This window comes from Dendropsophus ebraccatus, chromosome 3 (assembly GCF_027789765.1).
Source record: "Dendropsophus ebraccatus isolate aDenEbr1 chromosome 3, aDenEbr1.pat, whole genome shotgun sequence".
Taxonomy (NCBI): Eukaryota; Metazoa; Chordata; class Amphibia; order Anura; family Hylidae; genus Dendropsophus; species Dendropsophus ebraccatus.
Genome location: NC_091456.1, coordinates 166,552,966 through 166,577,430, shown reverse-complemented (window position 1 = coordinate 166,577,430; position 24,465 = coordinate 166,552,966). Strand labels below are relative to the sequence as shown.

Genomic DNA, 24,465 nt, shown 5'->3' with positions numbered 1-24,465 from the left:
TACTATAGTCACAAAGGATCACAGAGCTCTCAAAACTTATGGGAAGGGGAGAGTTGTGCAAACCGCAAAGAGGTAAATCTTCATGTTACATCTGTTCCTGTGAAAGATGAGTGACAAGCGATATGGCCGCAGCTTCCACAGGGGATGTCATCTACCTTTCCTAGACTCTGCCTGGTAATGAGAGAGCGGGGTATGATCCTCTATTGGAGCTGAAGTGTATACATATTGGTAGATGGAAGCTTTAGGGAGAACTTTTTTTTGTCTTTCCAAAAACAGCGCCACTTTTGTCCTTAGGCTGTGTCTGGTACTACAGCTCATTCCTCTTCACATGAGCCTAACAACCCTTTTACATGGTTGACCAGGCCAATATCGCACTGTGTAACAGTAGGGGCATTGGGGCCAGTGTGTAGTGTGTTGGGCCATCTATAGGACCCTAAAAGGGTAGTTGACTATAGACTGTTATAAACTGATCACCAGATGCCTTGTTATTGGAATACCCAGTAGGGAGTTATTTGTGTAATGGAAGGATATTCCCTATAGCAGATCTCAGCTTGGCATTCTGGATAAGGGACTATAATGTCTCCCCCCTCCAATACCTAATAACACACAGAAACATTAGATGTGAAAGGGGTTTTATGGTAAGGGTCTTGACACCAATCTCAATTGTCTAGAACAGGGGTGTCACACTTTTGGCCCTTCATCTGTTGAAAAACTACAATTCCCATCATGCCTGGACTGCCACTGTTAGCTTTGGCAGTCCAGGAATGATGGGAATTGTAGTTTTGCAGCTGGAGGGACGCAAATGTGACTCCAATGAACAAAGCTTTGGCTGTGCAGACATGACGGGAACGGTAGTGGGCCGCTGGTTCCTCACCAATGGTCTAGAATAAGCAGTACAGGCTCCACATGTCTTATCTTCGGTTATGGAAACCAAAAAGTGTCGTCTTACATAGCAACCATCCCCCCACTCCACATAACTTAGGGAAAAGAACATAAAATCCGCTACAAATACATCATTTATCTCACTAGAAATAAACAGCATTTACCATCACAGCCTGGGAATCTAAACTTACATTCTCCTGAAACACGAAGCAGCTGAGCAGGGCGGTCGCCTGTTCTGACGTCAGGTCATTGAAGAGTCCATTAAACATCATCTCCGTGAGGAGCAGCTCGTCCGCACTGCAAGGACAGAAAGACAACCCCGAGTTATACACTACACCCATCATCCACTGATGGGAAGACCACAATAATAGGTCCTGAAATCCATAGAGAGCATGGTAGTTATCCATCATGGAGGTCATCAGATCACTTAAAGGACATGTCTTCAGTCAAAAAGACTGTTGTCACTTATAGTGGACTAACACTGGACCTCTCTGCTATGGTGGAGGATATATGTAGGAGGGTGGGAAGAAATGTATTTATCTGGATCAGTAAACAGAGGGAATCACCTGCTAATTTCACAGGCCACCCGTCCCTTCATCTCTATGACATCGGCGGAGGAGGCAAAGCCCATACGTCTCAGCACGCGCTTCCGGCACTTCAGTTCGTCCATCTGTAACACGGTGCGAGCTTTCTTCAGTTCACGCCTCGCGGCTCGGATATCCACTGCGATCTGCAAGGCGAGAAGAATTATACAGATCTCTGTATAACAGTCTAACCCAAACCTAGAGGTGGTAAGACTTGTGGGGATCTTACTTGGGCTTTCTTCTCGCACAGCTTGTATGCAGACTCCAGATTCGGATCGTTGTTGAGGGGGTGAGAATACATCCTGTGCTCGAAGGCCTCGGTTTTCTGAACTACTTTTTTAAGGCCAGGATCTTTTATGCCCATGTCATCTATAGGATCCAGCAAGGGTACGCCGTCGGGGAAGCGCTTCTGAACCTCCTGGAAAAGGATAAGTAACAGAGTTAAAGGGGTTACTCAGGGTCTTCCAAAAACGTCGTAATTGAACACCCAGACCCTCAAAGATCAAAACTTATTTGCTCTTATAGGGTACTGGTCACGATGAATCCCTGTGCTTTTTAACAATCTAGTTGTATGGTCAATTTCATGGATTCCAAGAAACAGTGATAGAATCCTTTAAGGCAGCCTGCACCTTTCCAGCGGTTGCAAAGCTACAACTCCCATCATGCAGCAACAGAGACACAGGCTGGTGAACACTGCTGTTATACTGTCACCCTCTTTACTCTCGCATAATGTCATCGGTTAACAGTGTCAATGGGGAGGGGCTTCAGAGCAGGGCTGGGGAGGGGGCCCAACTCTCATGAAGCGTTGGGCAGCACGGTGGCTTAGTGGTTAGCACTGTAACCTTGCAGGGCTGGAGATAGGTGAAGTGCTGCGGAATCTGTGTGCACTATGCAAATGAAGCCCTGCCTAATCGATACTGCCCACCGATAAAATAGAGCAAATGTACAGCAGGAAGACGAAGTTTTATCCGGGCATATATGAAACGTGTAGCATCTAAGCTTGTAGATGGTGCGGCGTATGGTGTATTACTTTAAGGCATACTGTAGCTTCAATGTAAAAAAAAAAAAAGAAAAAAAAGAATGGCATCAGTAAAATTATGTAAAAATGTGAATTCAGCTTTTCATTGACTTGTATTGTACGTCCGGCTATTGTGGCACAGCAGCAGCTAAAAGGGTCTGAATAAGAAACTATGGAAACCCCAGGAGGCGTGCGAGCCCTCTAGCTATCCCCCGCTGTGTGAGGAATCTCAGGACATACCACACACGTGTATGCTCCAGGGTGGGGGGAGGACCTGTGTGGGGAGGAATGGGCACGGACTGTACAAACAGCGCTCGCTTATTTATTTACTGAGCGTCTGTCAACATGTCACCTCTCCAAACATGTCCCCCTCACCCGATGCCTCCTGTGTCCACACAACCAAGTCTGTGACTACCTACCCCCATGTTATAGAGCACAGGTGTCAAACTGAAGCCCTCCAGCTGCTGCAAAACTACAATTCCCATCAGGCCTGGACAGCTAAAGCTTACAGGCATGATGGGAACTATAGTTTTGCAACAGATGGAGGGCACCCCTGTTATCAGACACAGCATCTGTCTCCGGGAAAGCTGGGTATCAACCAATCCACCCCTCCCAGGAATCCTGGACAATATATTTATATATGTAGTATTGTACCCAGGGGTGAAAGCCTATGAGCTGCAACTGTGGCCTCAGCCATAGTCACTGGCTCTTTGCCTTCACTGTGACTATTAAGATTTTAAGGGCATTTTCTCACACTAAGCAGGGCATATACTTATTATACAATCCATAGATCATCTACTACAGCAGATCATATAGCCACGGACAGGCAGAGTTCATGCCGGCCATGCCTGCTGGAGTAAGCGGGATCGGATGGCTGGGAGCGCTCCATTACACAGTCATTAACCTGTAATAGCTTCCAATGGCTCCAGCTACTGAGTAAATACCGCCGATCCCAGCGCCGTCATTATATACAACCAAAGAAACCAGCGCAGGGCTGAAAAGTGCTGCCTCACTACTGTGGATATGACCACAGATATTAAAGTATTTAGGGCGACCATTGTAATCCCCAAAATATGCAGAGAAGGAAAAATAATAAAATCTGGAAACTTAACATAGTTAGAAAATTAACCCTTTTTATGTAACAAAAGAAAGTTCAAAACTGCAACCAGAAGATCCAAACTCAAGAACACTCACTGAGGTGCCACTGGCAAGGTATAACATATATAACCTACATAGCGGGTACATGACAGGTCCCCAATCACATGATCAAATGCGCCCCCCCCCATTCTCATTATCATCTATTCTCTGGATAAGCTGCTCTAATGTAACACACACAATCCAGGTCTATGTCCTATAACAAGCCGGTACCTTCCAGGACTACGAAATAATAGCAGTTTTCTTCCAAAAACAGTTCCACCCCTCTCCTCAGGTCATGTGTGGCATTACAGCATGGCTACATTTACTGCAACAGAACCTAGTTGCAATACCATGCACAAACTGAGAACAAGAGTGGCGCTGTTTCTGAAAGAAAACAGCTGTTTTTTCTAACCCTGCTGTAACCATTACAGATCTGCTAAAACACTGCACATTTTTATAGCCCATTTATTTCTTAAAGCTCTGCCAATATCTCTTGTTTAAAGGGATTATCCAGGGCTAGAAAGGCACGGCTGCTTACTTCCATACACAATGCCACCCCTATCATCAGGTTGTGTGCAGTATTACAACTTGGCTCTATTTAGTTCAAAGGAACAGAGCTGCAATACCAAACACAAACCAAACCTGAGGGCAATGATAACTGTGTTTATGGAAGCAGCAGCTATGGTTTCGCTAGTCCTGGATAACCCCTTCAATGGTCAAAGGATATTTTACAATCTGAAAATCGGGCCTGGATTTGACTCCATATACAAACACTAAACCACTATTAAAGCTGGGTAAGATACAGATACTGAAGTTAATGGCAAGTTTAATTCACCCAAGATCTCCATCAGCCAGAGGGTCCTTTTACACATTAGGCAAATTCTCTCCCACAGGCACCGATCAGCGAGATTGTCGCTCGTTGAAGTGCCTTTACATGGCATGAGAAATTGACTGCACGATCGATCCATGTATGGATGCATCTCTTCTCTGGCTCTCCCGTCCAGCTGCTGTGACTTCAGGCCCCGCCTCCTTTGGCTGTCAATCATTCTGGGGGGGAAGCGGGTCCTGAAGACAGCAGCTGGATGGAAAAGCCGGAGAAAAGGATTCCGGATCACAAGCAGCAACGCACTAGGTAAGTATGTACTGTTGTGTGATCTACAAACTGACATCACAGATGTATACATACATATAGGTGCTGTAAGTTTGCCTTTATCGTTACCGGCCTCACATCTGTTTTCACAGGAAGATGTGCGGCCAATGACGAGAAATTCTGCAGCCCGCTCTAAATAAACGATCAGCTGAGCATCAGGCTTTTTCCCTCTCCTCCGCTGACTGTTATTGGCCACAGGAGCGTTCCTAGCAACACTTCTGGCCGATAATCTACAATGCAATCCCTACTATCACAGTTCTTACAAGAATTTGGCACCCAGCTTTCCAAGATTCCTAGATGGCAAACCTGCCTAGTTCTGTACATACAGGCCTGAGGAATGTGGGTACTGTAATGGTGATTATAGTCTAAGAATAAGAAATCGATTTTGTGCTGGAAAGTCTATCTAATGTTACCCAGAAGCTGATGGTGGCGATCACAGATCTCTGGTTCCGGGAACCTCCACAATACTTTCTATACTAGAGGATGACACAGGAGGCCATTATCACTGCTGTCTATAAGCTTTCTACTTCACATTCAGAGATTGTCTTAACATAGCCAGGGCATTTCTATCCGCTTACATCATCTGTAGACGGTAATGTATCCTGTATGCAATTGATCTGTCACAGTAAGATGATTTATCACCCAAGCCCCTCTATAACATGGGTGACCCTGCATCTATTTTTGCAGGTAAAAAGGCGTTAACACTTGTACTATTAGAAAAATGCACATTCTGTAAGTATAGAGGAATGCAGCATATGGCTGTCTAGCTGGAAACTACAACTCTCAGCATGCACTGATGGACAACGGCGGCTGCACACTACTGGTTTAGTCATTTCTCTGGTACAGTGTTGTGGGTCTTAGGGTCCTATTACATGGGCCGATGAAGGCGCAATCAATACTGTAAAGGAGCGCCAATCTGCCCGGCCAGTTACTGGCTGAGTGGCCTGTCAGGTCAGTCGGGCCGCTCTGAAGCTGCAGCCGAGTGACTGGGGAGGAAGCATGCAGAGCGCAGGAGAACACTGGGAAAGTGGAGAGGTAATGTAAACTGTTTGTTGAATAGTCGGCCGTGCATCGCTATTACACGTAGCGATGTACGGTCGGTCTCCGATGATTTATGGTCAGGGTCTAAAAAAAAAAAAAAAAAAAGATCAGTCGATGATCGTTTCATCGGCTAATCGTTCTCTTCATTACACAGAGCGATAATCGGCCAAATTGGCCGATTATCGCTTTGTGTAATGGGGCCCTTAGACACAGTATCATACCCACAAATTATAGATCATCTGTACAAAACAACTGATGGTGACAATTCCCAATCCCTTACCTGTATAGACTTCAATACACTCTGCCTGTTGTCGAGAGGCCGCAGATCCTTGGGGATATATAGACGGACGCTGCTGATGGCGCAGATCAAGTGCAGCAACACAGGAACAACCTGCAGACAAGTACAAAGTTACAGCTAATTTACATTTATATAAAGGACACCCCACAGACACCAGGAGTTCATATATACTATATACTGCTCATCACTACAACTCCCATAAAGCCTCAGCATTATGAGATATTCCCATTTGGGAGCAGTAATGGCAGCCATCTTGATTGCCACTAGAACATTTTGAAAATTAAAAGGGACCCGGTTATGATTTTCCTGCTGCCTAAACCAGGAGTCATCAGGATGGTCCCCAGGTGACTTCTTCCCACCCCACCAGTCTTGGTTGATAGATCTCCTCCTGTTTAGGTATTTGTAGACATCCCTCAATCCTGGCTGGCCAAGCAGGAAGAAGCCCTTGGGGATCGCCCCAATTACGCATGGATTCAGCAGTATGAAAGTGATGACAGGGTCCCTTTAAGGGACAAACAATCTATGTTCGGACAAGCAGGCCTGGTGTGGATCACATCTGAGCCCTGACGGGTGATGTAGGGGACTGTATACACTAGAAGATGCCTGCGCTGGATTTATAAATAGCCGGCAGCAATCTTACATGGATCAAATAGTTCTGTAAAGAATAAGTCAAACACTGGACAAGATGATAAATAATCTACAGAGAGAGAAGCCCATATGGGGGACTGTTCTCACCACCATATACATACAGGTCTGTGACTTCGCTCCTGCACTACACAGCTGACTACAATGTATACACATTTCCATATGGTGAGGAAAGATCTCTGGGATTGCAGCTAAATCTTATAGAACATTTCACAAATGGAAAGTGTCAGGTAATGAAAGGCTGGATAAACAGACTACTTACATGTGGACATACACTGACATGCCGTAGCATTAGAACCATTCTTGATGCAAGTTACACTGAGTATGTGGTGACAATGGCGCCTCTCAGTGGTGGGATAGAGTACACAGGACACAGTGTCTGCGGTGTTCCCCCATTTCGAATGGTTGTGTAAGATTAGTAATATACCAGGCGGCCGATAGCATGTTACTGGCATCTTTCCTCTACAACTTCTACTGACCCCAGAGAATAAAACAGGGACTTTTCTTCATGATATCTCCCCCATGTACCATAGACCAATGATGTCTACACCTTGTCACACTTATCCCACCATCTGCGCTTGTTGATTCTGGACGGTGGGGATTTTCAGTCTATTAAGTTCTGTGACTACACCATGACGTCTGCATGTAGACATACACATAAGTGATAGGTATAAACACAGCACATCCTGTGCTCTTATTTTTAGGTGATCTTGTGTCTTGCATGTTCTACTGAATTTTTAGACATTTTTCATACAAAACAAGCTTTGGTGCAAAACTGCATGAAGGTGCCCGTCAATATAAAAGTCACTGCCATGAAAAATAACTTGACGTGTCATCAGACATGTAGAAAGTTATTGATCACAGTGGGTCTCACTGCTGATACCAGCTGTGACCACTAGATATAGCCAAGGAGAGAGCGCAACAGCCTGAGATTTATTCTCCGACTGTATCTCTAAGTGCTAATGTGGCCACATTGTCAGAATTAGCGAGTGGCCGGGGAATAGAAGGCGCTCTCTCCTTGGCTATATCTCCTGATCACAGCTGCTATCAGCAGTGAGACCCGCTGCAATCAATAACTTTTGACATGTCTGATGTCACTTCAAGAGTTAGATCAAATGTCAGGTACTCTTTAGACAGGATAGGGGATAAGTGTGAGATTGTGGTGAATCCGGCGCCAATCTTTTGAATGGTGGCTGCCTCAGCACATATGCCTCCAACTCTACCATAAGTAGCTGCCAAGGGAGCCGAGCTGCAGTAACTTAGCATGTGAATGGAGAGGTCTGCGTCTGCTCTCTGTGTGCACAGGCATTGTCTCCCCCCCCCCCCGAGTAAAACGTTTAGTATAAAAATCTGGTTTATTTGTCCTCTGAAACTCATCTAAAGTGACGTCCATTCTAGTCCCATAAAAATGAATGGGATTCTTCCTGACAAAAAATGCAAGTACAAACTTGGCGGCACTTTTCATGGATCTGCCTCACTGTAAACACATCAAACATAATGTTACCGAAAGCAATAGAGATTTACTGAGGAACGTCTGCACTTAATTCCCTGTCTGACATCCCATCATATACCAGACGCTATTTCTCTTTAGAGGTGTCTAAATAATACGTCATGGAGGAAAAGTCCAGATCCTCTACCCCCCCCCCCTTTTCCCCCTGAGGCTTTGTATAGAGGACTGTGTGTGCACTGCAGCTTGTGGCTGGAGAGGTTAGTAACACATGGAGGTCACTTTCTCACCTATGTGCTTTACTACTCTAACACGTGTGCGAGATCAACACACACATGTGGAATTAGAGGAATATTCAGGACAAGGTGTTTTTTCCCCTTCTTCTCCTTTCACTAAACTTCAATCTGACTGTATAGATAGAGCTCTGAGTTTAGGGTTAAATAGTTATATTAAGCCCTAACCTAGTTTGTTCATGAAGATCACAGTATCGGCTAACAGATGTCTAAGATGACGTCCTGTAACAGATCTCACAAGTGAAAGGATCTAGCAGACAAGGATACATGTTTTACCGTTTTGTGTCTTTACCCCTTATGCACACCTACGGTTACAGACCAGCACTTTTCCTGGACACACACAGATCTGCACAGGAGCTGTATACATTAAAGTGGTACTCGAGAGTAACTAGTAATTTACTAGATTTGTAAATTGCTTTTATTGAAAAATATGGTGTATTCTTTCCAGTCTGACACAGTGCTCTCTGCTGCCACCTGTGTCCATGTCAGGAACTGTCCAGAGAAGAACCAAATCCATATAGAAAACCTCTCCTGCTCTGGACAGTTCCTGACATGGACAGAAGTGGCAGCCGAGAGCACAGTGTCAGACTGGAAAGAATACACCACTTCTTGCAGAACATACAGCAGCTGATAAGTACTGAAGATTTTTCAGTAGAAGTAATTTACTTTTAAACAGCAGTTAATCTACTCAAAACATTTTTTCAGCTAAGTACCCCTTTAAAAGAATATTTCAAAAGTTGCTTCTTTGCTTTAAATTGCTTTAAGCTTTGGCTGTCCAGGCATGATGGGAATTGTAGTTTTGCAACAGCTGGAGGGACATGAATTTGACCCCTGTGCTTTAAATGCAACAAAGAAATAGAAAAAAAAATAGTTACATGGGTGTAGAGAGTATGTGCTATGTTAGCGCAAATGAGAACAAAGCCTTAAGAGGGCCATGGCGGGACGGTCTCAGCAGAAGTAATGGAAATGTGGAACTTGCTGGAACCTCTCCAGCTTTTATTAACTCCATTCAGCATGTGGCATCCAAATGTGCGTCTCCATCGGTTGCCAAACTACAGGCAGCACAGACATGCCACAATTTACTTTACTGCGCCTGATATGTAACCAGCGTCTATTACAGGCTGTATACGGCATATAAACAAAGCACAAGAGCAGTAGCAGTCTATAATGAGTATAACTACATACACACAATGGACTATATCAAAGCAGCACAAGCATCTGCAGATTCTCTAAGTCTGCGTTTACATCACCATTCGCCGACACATTCCTCGTATGCATTTTCTGTCAGTCATAATACACCATACCTGCTGTAATGAAGAGAACCTATACCATCCTATGTGGATTAGACTATACCTGCTGTAATGAAGAGAACCTATACCATCCCCCTGTGGATAAGACTATACCTGCTGTAATGAAGAGAACCTATACCACCCCCCTGTGGATAAGACTATACCTGCTGTAATGAAGAGAACCTATACCATTCCCTGTGGATAAGACTATACCTGCTGTAATGAAGAGAACCTATACCATCCCATGTGGATAAGACTATACCTGCTGTAATGAAGAGAACCTATACATCCCCCTGTGGATAAGACTATACCTGCTGTAATGAAGAGAACCTATACCACCCCCCTGTGGATAAGACTATACCTGCTGTAATGAAGAGAACCTATACCATTCCCTGTGGATAAGACTATACCTGCTGTAATGAAGAGAACCTATACCATCCCCCTGTGGATAAGACTATACCTGCTGTAATGAAGAGAACCTATACCATTCCCTGTGGATAAGACTGTACCTGCTGTAATGAAGAGAACCTATACCATCCCCTGTGGATAAGACTATACCTGCTGTAATGAAGAGAACCTATACCATCCCCTGTGGATAAGACTATACCCCTGCTGTAATGAAGTGAACCCTTACCATATCCATAAGGGATGTTATCCACAGGTTTAGACTACACCTGTGGTAATTAAAGGTCTATTTACATGGGCTGATCGGCAACGAGCGTTCCTAAAAATGCTTACTTTGCCAATAACCAGGCCAAGTAAAAGGTGTCATCGGTCATTATCAGCCACACAGCTCTCTGTCTAAACAGTAGACGTGTGGCCGATAACAATGAATATTACAGGCCGCACAAGTAGCAGATACTTTTTATTATTTGTGAAACAAGTAGGCATAGATTGTGTGAGTTCAACTGCTAGAATAGTAACTAAGCGAGGTTAACCTGCAGTACCTATACCCTTAGGGACTATACAGAATGGCGGGAAAAAGAAAAGAGATTCAGGTCCTCTAGGGTAGTTACAATGCTTATATGAATAGGTAATTATATGATTTGTAGCCGGTACTTGTATTAACACACAGGGTAATTATGTGTCAAGTTTATAAAGGCTCATCAAAAGGAATATTATGTTAGTATTTCTGACACAGCGAGATCTGGCTAAATGCCTACACAAGGGTTCTAGCCAGATCTCGCTGTGTCAGAAATACTAACATAATATTCCTTTTGATGAGCCTTTATAAACTTGACACATAATTACCCTGTGTGTTAATACAAATACCGGCTACTAATCCTACCACTACTTACTAAATCAGCACATCGCTACAATTTATAAAACTCTATGGACTTGTTGATCAATTATACATAGAGACCACAATCTATCCCACTAATGAACTATAATAACGGGATTAATTAATCACTACAGGATTTTTATCCCAGAACCACAAAAATAACTGTACATCGATCAATTTTTTCCATGGACTTTTAACTCCCACTGATTGTTGGAACTTTTAGTTTTTAATATTACTTTTTCATTTATTTTTTACTTTTTTCTTTTCCACAATTTTTATTTTTCATTGCATATATATATATACATATATATATATTTAATCTTGTTAATGTTTTGCATTTGTATGTATTAATGACTGTACTTATGTATATTTTGTATACATAATGATTTGCCTTTGTTTTGTGTATTAACAACTATACTTACATATTAATAAAGATTCATTATAACTCTTACTCCTGTCCACATCAATCATATAATTACCTATTCATATAAGCATTGTAACTACCCTAGAGGACCTGAATCTCTTTTCTTTTTTCCTTTTTATTATTTGTATATAGAGAGGACTAACTCTCCAGTAAACCCACCGTACCTGCATCTCTCCTTTTTCGTCTGGTTTTGCAGGCTTTGCCGCCTCCGTTGCAGCATTTTTCAGGCTCTCTTTACAGCAGTTCAGCAACACTTCTACCACATAAATAGGATCCAGATCTCCAGTATTTGGCTAAAGAGAAACCATTACAAGAAAAGTCACTTAAATTACACTCTTAAATGGAAATCTGGACTATGATGTTTATTGAAAAAAAAAAATCTTAGGAACAGGACATCAGTCTTGCTTAAAAAACACAATTCAGCTGTAAAAGTGTTTATGTGCTGCGCTCAGAGGACGTCCAGCTGCCAGCTCCTCTCCTTTTTGGGCTTAAGCATGTTCACCTCTGAGCTCCACTTAAGAGGTTACGTTCTAGGAATAATCTACATAGAAAGTAACCTTGTAATACTTATACTGTACTCATCCTATTAACATCCTGTATTATACTACAGAGCTGCACTCTATTCTGCTGGTGGGGTCACTGTGTACATACATTACTTATCCTGTACTGATCCTGAGTTACATGCTGTATTATACTCCAGAGCTGCACTCGCAATTCTGCTGGTGGGATCACTGTGTACATACATTACATTACTTATCCTGTACTGATCCCGAGTTCCATCCTGTATTATACTCCAGAGCTGCACTCGCTATTCTGCTGGTGGGGTCACTGTGTACATACATTACTGATCCTGAGTTACATGCTGTATTATACTCCAGAGCTGCACTCGCTATTCTGCTGGTGGGATCACTGTGTACATACATTACTTATCCTGTACTGATCCTGAGTTACATGCTGTATTATACTCCAGAGCTGCACTCGCTATTCTGCTGGTGGGATCACTGTGTACATACATTACATTACTTATCCTGTACTGATCCGGAGTTCCATCCTGTATTATACTCCAGAGCTGCACTCGCTATTCTGCTGGTGGGGTCACTGTGTACATACATTACTGATCCTGAGTTACATCCTGTATTATACTCCAGAGCTGCACTCGCTATTCTGCTGGTGGGGTCACTGTGTACATAAATTACATTACTTATCCTGTACTGTTTCTGAGTTACATCCTGTATTATACTCCAGAGCTGCACTTGCTATTCTGCTGGTGGAGTCACTGTGTACATACATTATTACTGATTAACCTTGTTAACCTTGTTTTATATTCCAAAAGGTAGTAACAATTTTGCAAGTGAATCAATGTTTAAAAAAAAAAAAAAATTGTTGTTGCACAGAGCCTCAGTAATATATCCTGTATTATACCCCAGAGGCGCATTAAAGAGGTTAGGACGCCTATGATCATGGAATCCCTTGATACCTCTGATGATTTGTATCCTGGCTACTGAGGCCATAGAGCATAAGTATTTATTATTTAGTATATCCATCATCCTAATGTCCTCAGAAACCCACATCAGATACACTGTAACTCCGTTAACTTGGTTCCAGCCAGTCTAATGATATCATGTACACAGAATATCCTGATATAATGAGGCGGAATTCAAGCCCCATCACTGCGAGCATGACAAATCCACCATCCAAGTAATACCAGTACAGTATTGATGGGAAGCTTCCTATGTTCTAGTTAAAGCTCAAACACTGATCATTGTATCCATATCAACTGATATTAACAACAACTGTATTACTAATCACAAGGGGAATAGGGATCAGACTATTAATTTTTAATTCCCGACCCTTTCTTTCTTAAGGAGATAAGCTGCTACCAACAGTGTCTAGACGTGACAAAGGTGTCATACCCCTCTCAACACTGAGTACACATGCATATCAAGTGTGCATACAGTATATATGGGGAGGATGGCAGGAACAGCTGTCAGCAGGGCAGCTATGGAAGGTGTATGGCCCCCAATAGAAAATAAGAGATCTTTGTTTATAGGGGCCCCCAGCAGATGGGCTCCCAGTAATTAGAAAGAATAAATGAGATAAGCAAGTGCTTTCCCACTAGGATATGTCATTGCTTCATGAGTGATGGGGGTCCACCCTCAGGGACCCGAAGTTATCATAAAAACTGAGTGGATCAAGGACTGGTATAGCACCACAGCCCCGAGAATTTCCCAGTACAGCACTGATCCCTGTGCTGGGAACTGGGAAGCCAGTGCTGTCTCCACTCCAGGACACTCAGAACTGTAGCCGCCCCAGAGGTCAATAATAAAGTGATGGTATAGTCAAGTAATATGCCACCACGTCACAAGACGGGAATACCTCTATAATGTATGACCACGGAAACAGGCAGTGAATACATTACTGACCTTAACATTCGACTTTTTGGAGAAATTGACCACCACACCCCATCCAAAGTCATCCTCCTCATTCTTAACCTGTAAAGCACCAGAAACATGACATTAGCTGCAGCTTTCCTATGACAGATCTGCAAACAGATGCACAGAATGACATGGCTGCAGGGGGCACGGGGTGAAACACAAGATCATGTTTAATACAGGACTAAGAAGCAATAAAGCGGTTCCTTATGAAGTCTTCTGTCAAAAGCTGTGAAAATGTATATATGACTAATGGAAAAGCCATAAAAATGGACGTCAGCTGGCAGAGAATCAGAGGGTGACAGCATTAACAGTGAGAATGCCCAGGCAGCAGCTGCTTGGCCTAAGACTGAGCCGCACAAAACATGTTTATGATAGCGGGCGTAGGAATTATCACTAGGAAGGCGAGCAAATGACTTCAGCGACCTCCACCAATTCTGAAATCAATGCAACAGTGGTCCTATCATCTTTATTTAGAGCTCATGGTCCCACACTGTGCAGGGACATGCAATCCGGCCCCATCCAAGTGCATAGCGGAGGGAGGGAAAACACAAAGGCTGCAGAACACAGAGCTAAGGCATAGCTTCCCCCTCCGCATCTATATAATGCATACCAGTATGAGAATTCCGGCATTTTCAAGCTAAGTCTGTTCACAGAGGCACATGAACTGCATTAAAAGGGATTCTCCACTTTGGATAAACCCTAATATTAAAAGGGATTATGAAGTCTTAGAAAAACATGGTCGCTTTGTTTCAAGAAATGCCACCGCTCGTCTCCAGCTTGATGTGATTTTGCAACTCAGTTTCATTATAGTAAAAAGAGCTGAAAGTTCATCTGTCGCATCGGCGGTGAATTAACTGCAAACCACCAACCAAACCGGAGACAAGAGGGGTGCTGCTTCTGGAATAAAGCGGACATGTTTTTCTAATTCTGGATAACCCCTTCAAAGAACTCTTGTCTAATGCCAAGCGCTGCCTTTAAAAACAAGCTGTTGACATGGTGTCCTCCTGCTGGGAACCCGTGATGACCTATAAACCTTGCTGTAGGGTCACACACACTATGTTGGGGAAACTTAGATATCCTACCACTCAAGTCGAACCAAAAACAAAACAAAAAAAAATAAATTAAAAAATAAAAAAAAAAGTTTCAAAAACAGCTGAAAAAAATTGCGTCCCTTTGATGGCGCTAAGTATAGTTCAAGGGGTCTTCCAGGGAAAAATCAATCGATACCTTACCTTAACCAGACGCCCGGGCTGCAGGAATGGGAGGCAATACTTGGGCTTGTGGATGTAATCTTCAATCTCTTTGGCAAGTTTAGCGAGCTGCTGGCGGATCTTGTAATAGGTCACAACACTTTCCTCATTAGTAATCTGAATACTGTTATACTGCTCCTCTAATTTCTTCACCTCTGGAAGTGGGAGGGTAAGAACAGGCCGAGTGTGAATACACATTACTGTATGTGAGCAATCTGAACAACAGGCCTATAGTAATGACGTGTAAAATTTCATCTGTACTACAAGGTGGTGGGGGGGCTTCAGTTCTAAGAAGAGCAGAACACAAAGCAATGGCACTTACTTTCGGCTACTCCAGGAATGGCTCTATAGTGCTGGAACTGATAGAAGGACTTCTCCAGCATGTACTCGGGGTTAATCTCCTCCACACGCAGCAGGTTCAGTACCATGTTATAGGTGAGGTGGAATGCACTGTTAAGTGGATCGGCAGATCCCTGAAAATAAAACAAAATGGTAGGTTATCATTTGGGTATTTAAAAAAAAAAAAAAAAAAAAAAGCATGGCAGTCACATATGGGACAGGACGCTAGATATTATACTATTTTATTAAGTGTTTTATTCTGAAGACTTCACATTTTTAAAGAACACACAGTAGGCCGACACTCCAGATCTCTGCAGGTCACCTGTCAGCTTTACTGTGTCGCCTGGGACATGGTCTATGGAGAGTAGGTGATTTTCCCCTGCACATTACTGCAGAATACAAACACTATTCATCACCTGTCACTTCTGACCTCTAGAAAAGGCGGCCGTAGTTCTTTACTTTTTGGAGGCTTTATAACAAATCCGTCATCTGTGATCATACCTTAATGTCTGAGTATATGCAAAATGACAATTCCGAGAGAGCATGCACATTCTAGTATTTGTACCAGTACTGAGCTGATGTGCAACTTCCACAAGCTAATGATCTTATTGCCAACACCAAGCAATGTCTTACCTGTGCCTCATCCAAGCTCTAAACAATTCTAAGTTTCTGTTCTTTTTCAATTCAGAAAATTTCCATTGAAGCAAAAAACCTTTATTCTTAGGTACTTAAAGGGGTACTCCAGTGAAAAGCTTTTTCTCAGTAATTGAAACACATTACAAAGTTATATAACTGTGTAATGTGCTTCAATCACCTATCTGTCCCCCTTCCCTATCATTTCCCCCCTCAACCTCCCACCAGGAAGTGAAGTAAACTCCTTCTTACCTAATGACTGTTGACCCCAGGCTGTTCTGTGGCATCAGAGCTGACCAACCTGAGTCATCTGACAAAAGGAGGCTGGCCTTAAAGGGCTTAAACCCACCTCCCTCTTGATGATGTCATTGTCACAAAATGGCTTCCACAGAACAGCCTGGGGTCAACAGACATAAGATAAGAATGAGTTTACTTCACTTTCTGGTGGGGGGATCGAGGTGGGAAATGATAGGGAAGGGGAGACAGATAGGTGACTGAAGCATATTACACAGTTATATAACTTTGTAATGTGTTTCAATTACTGGGAAAAAGCTTTCCGCTGGAGTACCCCTTTAAAGTGTTGTGTGATACACCAGGCCTAATCTGCCTACTTATAATTTAGTGGGGGCTGTGGCAGACTTGTAGCCCTGGTAGTAATTCACTACGTGCACAGCACAGAATATAAGCGTCACACAGAATTTATGTCATGTCATACAACAAGAATGGTTACTAGGAGTCGTGCGAATCTACAGTGAGAGTGACCAAACCAGAATGTAAGGAAATAGGGCTATTGTCTGTGATTTTCGAACCTCTGACATAGATGTGAACAGGGCCTAAGTTGGCTATAGCATCCAAAACTACATCCCATACGCAGCAGGAGTCCTATATCCCATCCAAATCAGATGGATAGCAGATCATCAGACTTCCTGGACTAGTAGATTGGTCTGGATTAGTCACTGTCTGATCTGAAGCTCCAGTACACCAGACAGTCTCGCATTCAATACCATATTTTTCATCAACAGGAAACTTATGTTTTCCTGACAGCTGAAGGGGTCAGGACATCAGATGCCCCCCGGCTGCTCTGGTTTTGGGAGTATAAGCCAGCGCAGGGTATGCTTTGCTTTAGTGTTTAGTATTAGGGGCTAAGCACGCAGTGTGACCGAGTCCACATCTACTGGGTCTCACTGGCTAATATCAGAAATTACATTAATTTCCTATATCAGGAAATGAGAAGAGCCAAAAATATCCTGCAAGTCGGCTGATTTCTATCTGGGAGCAGCAGCCTCCGCCATTTCTCTACAGGGATGGAACTTTTTCCTTTCCTGACGCGAGATCTTTGTCTCTTTTATAGTGAGGCAGACATATAAACACATATAGCATTGCATTTCTGTGCTGAGAATGGCTTTACATTGGGGCATTTATATTTAAAGCGTAACTGTCATTTCAGGGTCATTTTTCTGAAAACATTAAATATCAACAGTACAAGCGATTTTAAGAAACTCTGTAATAGGTTTTATGTACTAAAAGAGTTTTCTTCTGTACTAAAAAAAGCAATCTCCCAGCCTCCCCCCTCACATCAAATGAAGCAGGATTTCTGTCTCCATTATGTGGCTATGGAGAGGGGAGGGGCTGTTAGGAGTGACTGAGCACGGAGGATTTCTGCAAAGCACAACACCCTGCAATCTTCTCTCAGTAAGTTCATAGATAAGCACTGACCTTTCTGACACCTGAATTTAGCGTTTTAGGTGCCCAGAGAGTCTACAAACAGCCTTCATGTCATCTCTTCCTGCTCCCTCATCTCCCTCGGCCCCTCCCCCCTTCATAGGCTTACAATGGAGAGAGCAGAGCCCGTCTTCACTGGCTTCTCTGTAATGAAGACGTGTTTGCCTGATAATGCACAGATAAGAAATCAGGGGGGAGGCTGGGAGATTGCTTCTTGAGTACAGAAGGAGGCTTTTTTGGCTGATGAAACCTATTACAGAGTTTCTTAAAATCACTTATACTACTGATTTCTGCAATAAAAAAAAAAACATGACAGTTACTCTTTAAGTCCAGTATTCTACATGCCAACCTTAGGCCGATCTGCCATGGAGCGAATTGCTGATGCTTTTATAGAGGTACTCCAGTGGGGAGAGGGAATCAAACTGGCATCAGAAAGTTAAACAGATTTGTAAAATATTTCTAAGTAATTCCAGTATTTATCAGCTGCTGTATGTCCTGCTGTATGATCCTGCTGTATGATCTCTGCTGCCACCTCTGTCCATGTCAGGAACTGTCCAGAGCAGCAGAGGTTTTCTATGGGGATTTGCTACTGCTCTGGACAGTTCCTGACATGGACAGAGGTGGCAGCAGAGATCACCGTGACAGACTTGAAAGAATACACCACTTCCTGCAGGACATACAGCAGCTGATAAGTACTGGAAGACTTGAGATTTTTAAATAGATGTAAATTACAAATCTGTATAACTTTGACACCAGTTGATTAGAAAACAATTTTCCTTCTCGTCACTACTCTCTACACAAGAGTCCGCCTGCTGAGGAGTTGCTGTCATTACACCTATTCCTCCTGCAGCCTGGCATCCAGTGTGCTCTACATTATAGAAAGGAATAAACAAAATTAGAACCAACTCTTGCACAACCCATCATAAAACTGTCCATTATTTCCCCCCAGATTTTACGCTCGTTTCACAAGACACCAAAAAGGTATCATCTGTACCTGATAACTTCTAAGAAAGTCAAATATATAATTCGCGTAACAAGAAAAAAAATTAAAAACAGAGGGGGACTGTGATGAAAAAGTAGACCCATAAACTTAAAACACATTCTAAGACTCAATGTAACAGGCATCCATCCAGACATCTGAAAGAGATAAAACTTCACCACCACACAGGGACTTCAATAGCTGCCTGGCCTCAATGTTATTAACTGTGTATGGGGAGAGATACAGCCCAAACCTTACTATTATATTAGAGTATGGCAGATCGGACTTTAGTCTTCACACAGTCTCTCTAAAGTGGGTCCCCAAATGATGAACAGAGGGGCACGACTAGAAAAGGGGGGGGAGAGACTATTTACATGCTGCGCCTGGTGAGCACATGATGTAATAATAACACTAACGTAGAAGCCAATGAGGTCGGACCATATGTGATACAGACGTATCCTGCCAGCCACACTCCCAAAGCTCAACGTGTCAGCTAAATCCCCATATGTTAAAGGGCATGTGTAGGATTAGAAAGAAAAGGCAGCCTTCCTCCAAAAACAACTGTAATACCACACACAGCCTGTGTACAGGTGTGGCGCCATCTTTTTAAAAGCTCAAATATAAATATATATATTTTTTTTTTCAAAGGACTAGAAAAAGCTCAACTACTTAAGAAAAAAAAAAAAAAAAAAAAAACTACAAAAAAGGGCCAACCCTATCGCCAGGTTGTGTGTGGTATAACAACTCAGCTCCATCCACTTCAACGAAATTGAGCTGCAATACCACACCCAAACTGAGGACAAGAGAGGAGCTGTTTCTAAGCCTGGATAAAACCTTTGATTCATTACCAGATCAGGAAACAACAGTCCTAATAAAACACTCAGCGCCTCTATATTCCTTTTTTTCTATTAAGTAAAGGGGTTTGTGTAAAAAAAAAAAAAAAAAATATATATATATATAAATATATATAAATATAATAATAATAATAATAATAATAATAATAATAATAATAATAATAATAATAATAATAATAATACACACACATATATATATATATATATATATATATGTGTATTATATATATATATATATATATATATATATATATGTGTGTGTATTATATATATATATATGTGTAATATATATATATATATATATATATATATATATATATATATATATGTATATATGTGTGTGTGTGTGTATTATATATATGTGTGTGTGTGTTATATGTGTGTGTAATATATAAATATATATACATATATATATATATATATATATATATATATATATATATATATATATATATATATATATATATATATATGTGTAGTGGAGCACCATTAGGAGCATTATGGGCGTTGCCCTTCAGGCCGGAACACCCTCCTTGGCCAGCTGAGACACATACCCTCCTGCGCATTACAGAGCTATCAGCAGGTTAGGTTCATCTAACCTGCTGATAGTTCCCCTTTAAGTACGGGAAGACAAGATTTTTTTTTTTTTTTTTTTTTTTGTTTAAACAGAAGTAGTTTGACAGAAAGCAGAAGTTGTGCTGCAGCACGTCCTCTCCCAACTGTCACATCATCAGTCGAACTTATAATGGAGCCTGACCGATCATGTGACAGAGTCGGGAGAGGACGCGCTAAAGCACATCTTCTCCCAATTGGTACGGGACACACGCAGAACACTCAGACATAGACCAATCAAAACTTTTGGCATGTCCTATGATATGTTAAAAGTTTTGTGAATTGACAGTGACACTTTTGAGATTGACGGTTTTCTCTAAAAAGAACAGAACTATGAATTCAGCTCTGGACTACAATTTACTAACTCTATTGAATGGGAACGCTCTGCAATATCAGACAGAGGCCATAAATAAAAGACATGCTGTTTCTGGAGGAGAAGGATAAAAAGCTGATTTATTATTTTTCTCCTTCCAGGAAAACCATATAAAAAGAGAACAAACGCAGAAGTTAAAGTAATGTTTTTCTGTATATGCAATTCCCCAATAATCTTGGTCTCACATATGGCTCTCTGAAGAAGAACTTATACCATCAGGCGCTGCCAATTGTGCTGACTAGGCACGGGCAGCGAGTACAGATGTCAGCTCTGCGGTGTTTGGTTTAAAGAGCCGCGTACTTCACAATTTCATTGCTTTAAGTGTCAAAAGGGAAAAAAAAAAAAAGCCATAAAGTTCACACTGAAGGGAAAGACGATTACAGGATTAAAGGGCAAAAAGGCATTCACCGAGTGAGGTTCACACATGGAGGCCGCGCTAGTGACACACACCGTCAACCTGTTGGCAGGACCTGGATTCCCATCCAAAGGTTATGCCAACAAAAATGTTGTCACAGATTGTGGAAAAGGGGAAAAAAAAGAAACTATCACTTCACTACAGAGGCTAAAATCCACTTACAAAGCACCTGAAGTAGGTGATAGGTCACCATGCAAACACTAAAATAACAAACACTGCTCTTGTTCCATCTGCCCGAGCCAGGATTGTTAGACGGCACATAGCGCCATCCTGCAGCATGGACGCCAGCCTGTACCCCAATCATATGCACCCGTGGATACTTACATAAATAATCCATGCAAGGATCAATGCAAAAACATACAGATCTAGACTTTCAAAAATGTAGAAAAGGAACTCTGCAAGAACAGGGAAAAATTCCCACAATTTCATAGATCCCATAGAATCACACATAGAATATTTAGTACAAAAAGCGAATACAACTTTCATTTTTTATTTGTGTCCAGAATGCAAATGAAGAAACTTTCTAAATATTTGTCATTGGAAAAAGGAGGGCAGCCGGTATGGGGTTACACATGAGCTTAGATTGTAGATTGGGTGGAGAAAAATCTTGAAGGGAAGCTCCCACAGATGGGGAACCTTCAGCTGACAAAATTACAACTACCATCAGGTCCATCCCTGAGGAGAGCACACAGAAAGCAGTCTGCAGGGAAGAGGGGGATGCAGCTGCAGTAAATGTGAAAGAGGAGAAGTGGTGAAGTATGGGTGGGCAGACATCTAAGTGATGCAATGTACAGTCCACCCCCTGGAGAGAAGTAATATCCCAAAATGCACCTAATTAGACTCAATGAGGGAAATCAAACATGGTGTAAAGTGAAACTGGCTCAGTTGCCCCTAGCAACCAATCAGATTCCACCTTTCATTTTCCAAAGAGTCTGTGAGGAATGAAAGGTGGAAAGAGGACCTGTCACCCCCCCGCGCCGGGGTGACAGGCTCCCCACCCCCAGATAGATCCCCTTATACTTACCTCATGTCGCAGAGTCCCGCTGCCGGAGCCGGTCCCGGGACGGAGATATCCCAGTCAGAAGCCGGCGCGTGCTGTGGAGATGAGTCCAGCGTCCATAGAGAATGAATGGAGGCGGACTCATCTCTGCTGCGCGCGCACGGCTCCATTCATTCTCTATGGACGCTGTACTTATCTCCACAACGCGCGCGCCGGCTTCTCACCGGGATATCTCCGTCCCGGGACCGGCTCCGGCAGCGGGACTCGGCGACATGAGGTAGGTATAAGGGGATCTATCTGGGGGTCGGGAGCCTGTCACCCTGGCGCGGGGGGTCACAGGTCTCCTTTAAATCAAGAAGTAAACAGGGATACAGCAGGTTACCTTCAGGAGCTGCTTTCCAACCGTGGGGCTCATTTTTTCATCCACCATGAGAATTACTATTCCTCTTTCGTCCATTCCACGTCTCCCAGCACGTCCAGACATCTGAATATATTCCCCTGAAGAAATCTACAAGTGAAGGATTGCAAATTATCAATTGACTGATAAGGTTTGAAAGAACAGTAACATGAACAAGGCATTTCTACTTTGTCATATTAAACGTGGAGGGGACTCACCCAGCGAAAATCTTTGCCGTCAAATTTCCTGGCACTTGTGAATAGGACGGTCCTGGCCGGCATGTTTATACCCATAGCAAACGTCTCTGTGGCAAATAAAGCCTGTGGAAAAAAGACATTTTATGAAGAACTGCACAGAGTCTTGTGTGTATACATGCATATCAGCCCTATTTCTGCCAATCATATAACTTGTATATGGCATTTTTCACCAGTTTTCTCCCTGCAGTCTCAGTCTCTCATTTATAGTTGTCCCTAAGCTACTGTAGTGGGTCAGCCTAGCTGCTATTATGTCTCCCATATACTGAAGCCAGGTGTATATACATATGGATTAACACTTTCTGGCCATCATATAACTTGTATTTGAAAATTTTCACCAGTTTTTTTTCTGGGGTTCCATCCTTAATTTTCAGCTATCACTGATCTACTGGATGGAGCCTGGCTGCTATGATGGCTTATACACTGCACACACACAGAACAGATCCTGCTTCCCTTATATCTCTCTACTGCAACCTCAATCCAGCAGCATAAGACATTATAGAGAAGTACTGAGCAGTGTAATCTGTGAAGAAAACACACAGCCCCCCCCCCCCCCTTTTGTGAAAGTTTTTTTTCCTGCATTGTACATTTCCATAAAAAGCAGATCACAGGATGCCAATGGCTGGTACACCTACTGGGTAGCTGTGTTCAGCACTACCACAGGATAAGTCAAGGGGGACACAGATCCCATTAAAACCAATAGACTGTATGTTTTGTACATTGGTACAAAATCTACTAGAAAACACTTCTCATCTTGATACCAAAATGTTTACCTTAAGTAACCCTTCAGAGAACAGAATCTCTATGGTTTCCTTGAGAATGGGTAACAGGCCTCCATGATGAATGCCGATACCTCGCTTGAGAAGAGGCAGGACGTGTTCCACCTATAGAAAGAACAGGAATTTTTAATATACATTTTTAATATACATTGTCACTGAAGTCTTCACCTAAGCAGCCTGGCTGAAAACTATCCGCCATACTGAGCCCCCTCCTCAGAGATTCATCTTACCGCAAATGTCAGGCGCAGCATTTGAAGCAAAGCATCATTTATTGGAACATTTGCTGAAATTCCAGTGATGAGTCATTCCGAGCCGAGCCAAAAAGACTTATAGTTCTGGAAGTTAGATGAGGTTCTAGCTCATAGAGTTAATGCTAGATCAAACTGATGGGAGTCTGTGAGGTTAACCCCCAATGCCCCAGCACCTATCTCCAGATAAAGCCCCACCAGGCTGCATCTTGCCTGTCACCAGGGGTAGTCACAACCAGGCCAGAGGGGTAGGGGTGGGTTGGTTAGTTGATCGAGACAAGTGCTGGTCACAGAGGGTGGGACCTTCATCTACCAGACCTTCATGGCCTATTCTGTAGATATCCTATGAAGGCACGAATGATAATACCCCACAATTTTATTTGTTTTTTTGTCAATCCTAGAAAAACCCCTTTAAATGAGGTTCATGTGCTTCACAATGTGCAATCACTACTTAGGAAATTCCTCATGGCCGAAAATAGACATTAAGTAAATTCATCTTTATGAAATCCAGAGATCTGACCTGTGGGAGCTTCTTGTCCTCGTCAGACAAGCAATCTATGGCGTTATTGAAAACTTCCTCCACCATCTTCTTCTCATCATCTGGAGACAAGAAAGAACACATAAGAGTGAGCAGATGTCCCATGCCTTCCATTAAATCATAAACAATACCCCCCCCACCCCAATT

The 24,465-nt window shown here is 42.6% G+C and overlaps 1 protein-coding gene across 1 annotated transcript in view; it reads right to left on the bottom strand.

Annotated features, from left to right (window-relative positions):
* The window catches only part of MTREX (Mtr4 exosome RNA helicase), a 51,940-nt gene that overhangs the window by 6,630 nt on the left and 20,845 nt on the right, over positions 1 to 24,465 (bottom strand). The window contains exons 12-23 of the mRNA XM_069963055.1: positions 24,301 to 24,380; positions 23,527 to 23,637; positions 22,718 to 22,819; positions 22,485 to 22,610; positions 15,498 to 15,648; positions 15,158 to 15,330; positions 13,914 to 13,982; positions 11,655 to 11,783; positions 6,093 to 6,203; positions 1,696 to 1,884; positions 1,449 to 1,612; positions 1,074 to 1,179 (exon numbers count right to left, since the gene is read on the bottom strand). Coding sequence (XP_069819156.1) covers positions 1,074 to 1,179; positions 1,449 to 1,612; positions 1,696 to 1,884; positions 6,093 to 6,203; positions 11,655 to 11,783; positions 13,914 to 13,982; positions 15,158 to 15,330; positions 15,498 to 15,648; positions 22,485 to 22,610; positions 22,718 to 22,819; positions 23,527 to 23,637; positions 24,301 to 24,380 — 1,511 coding nt within the window. The remainder of the gene's footprint in view (positions 1 to 1,073; positions 1,180 to 1,448; positions 1,613 to 1,695; positions 1,885 to 6,092; positions 6,204 to 11,654; positions 11,784 to 13,913; positions 13,983 to 15,157; positions 15,331 to 15,497; positions 15,649 to 22,484; positions 22,611 to 22,717; positions 22,820 to 23,526; positions 23,638 to 24,300; positions 24,381 to 24,465) is intronic.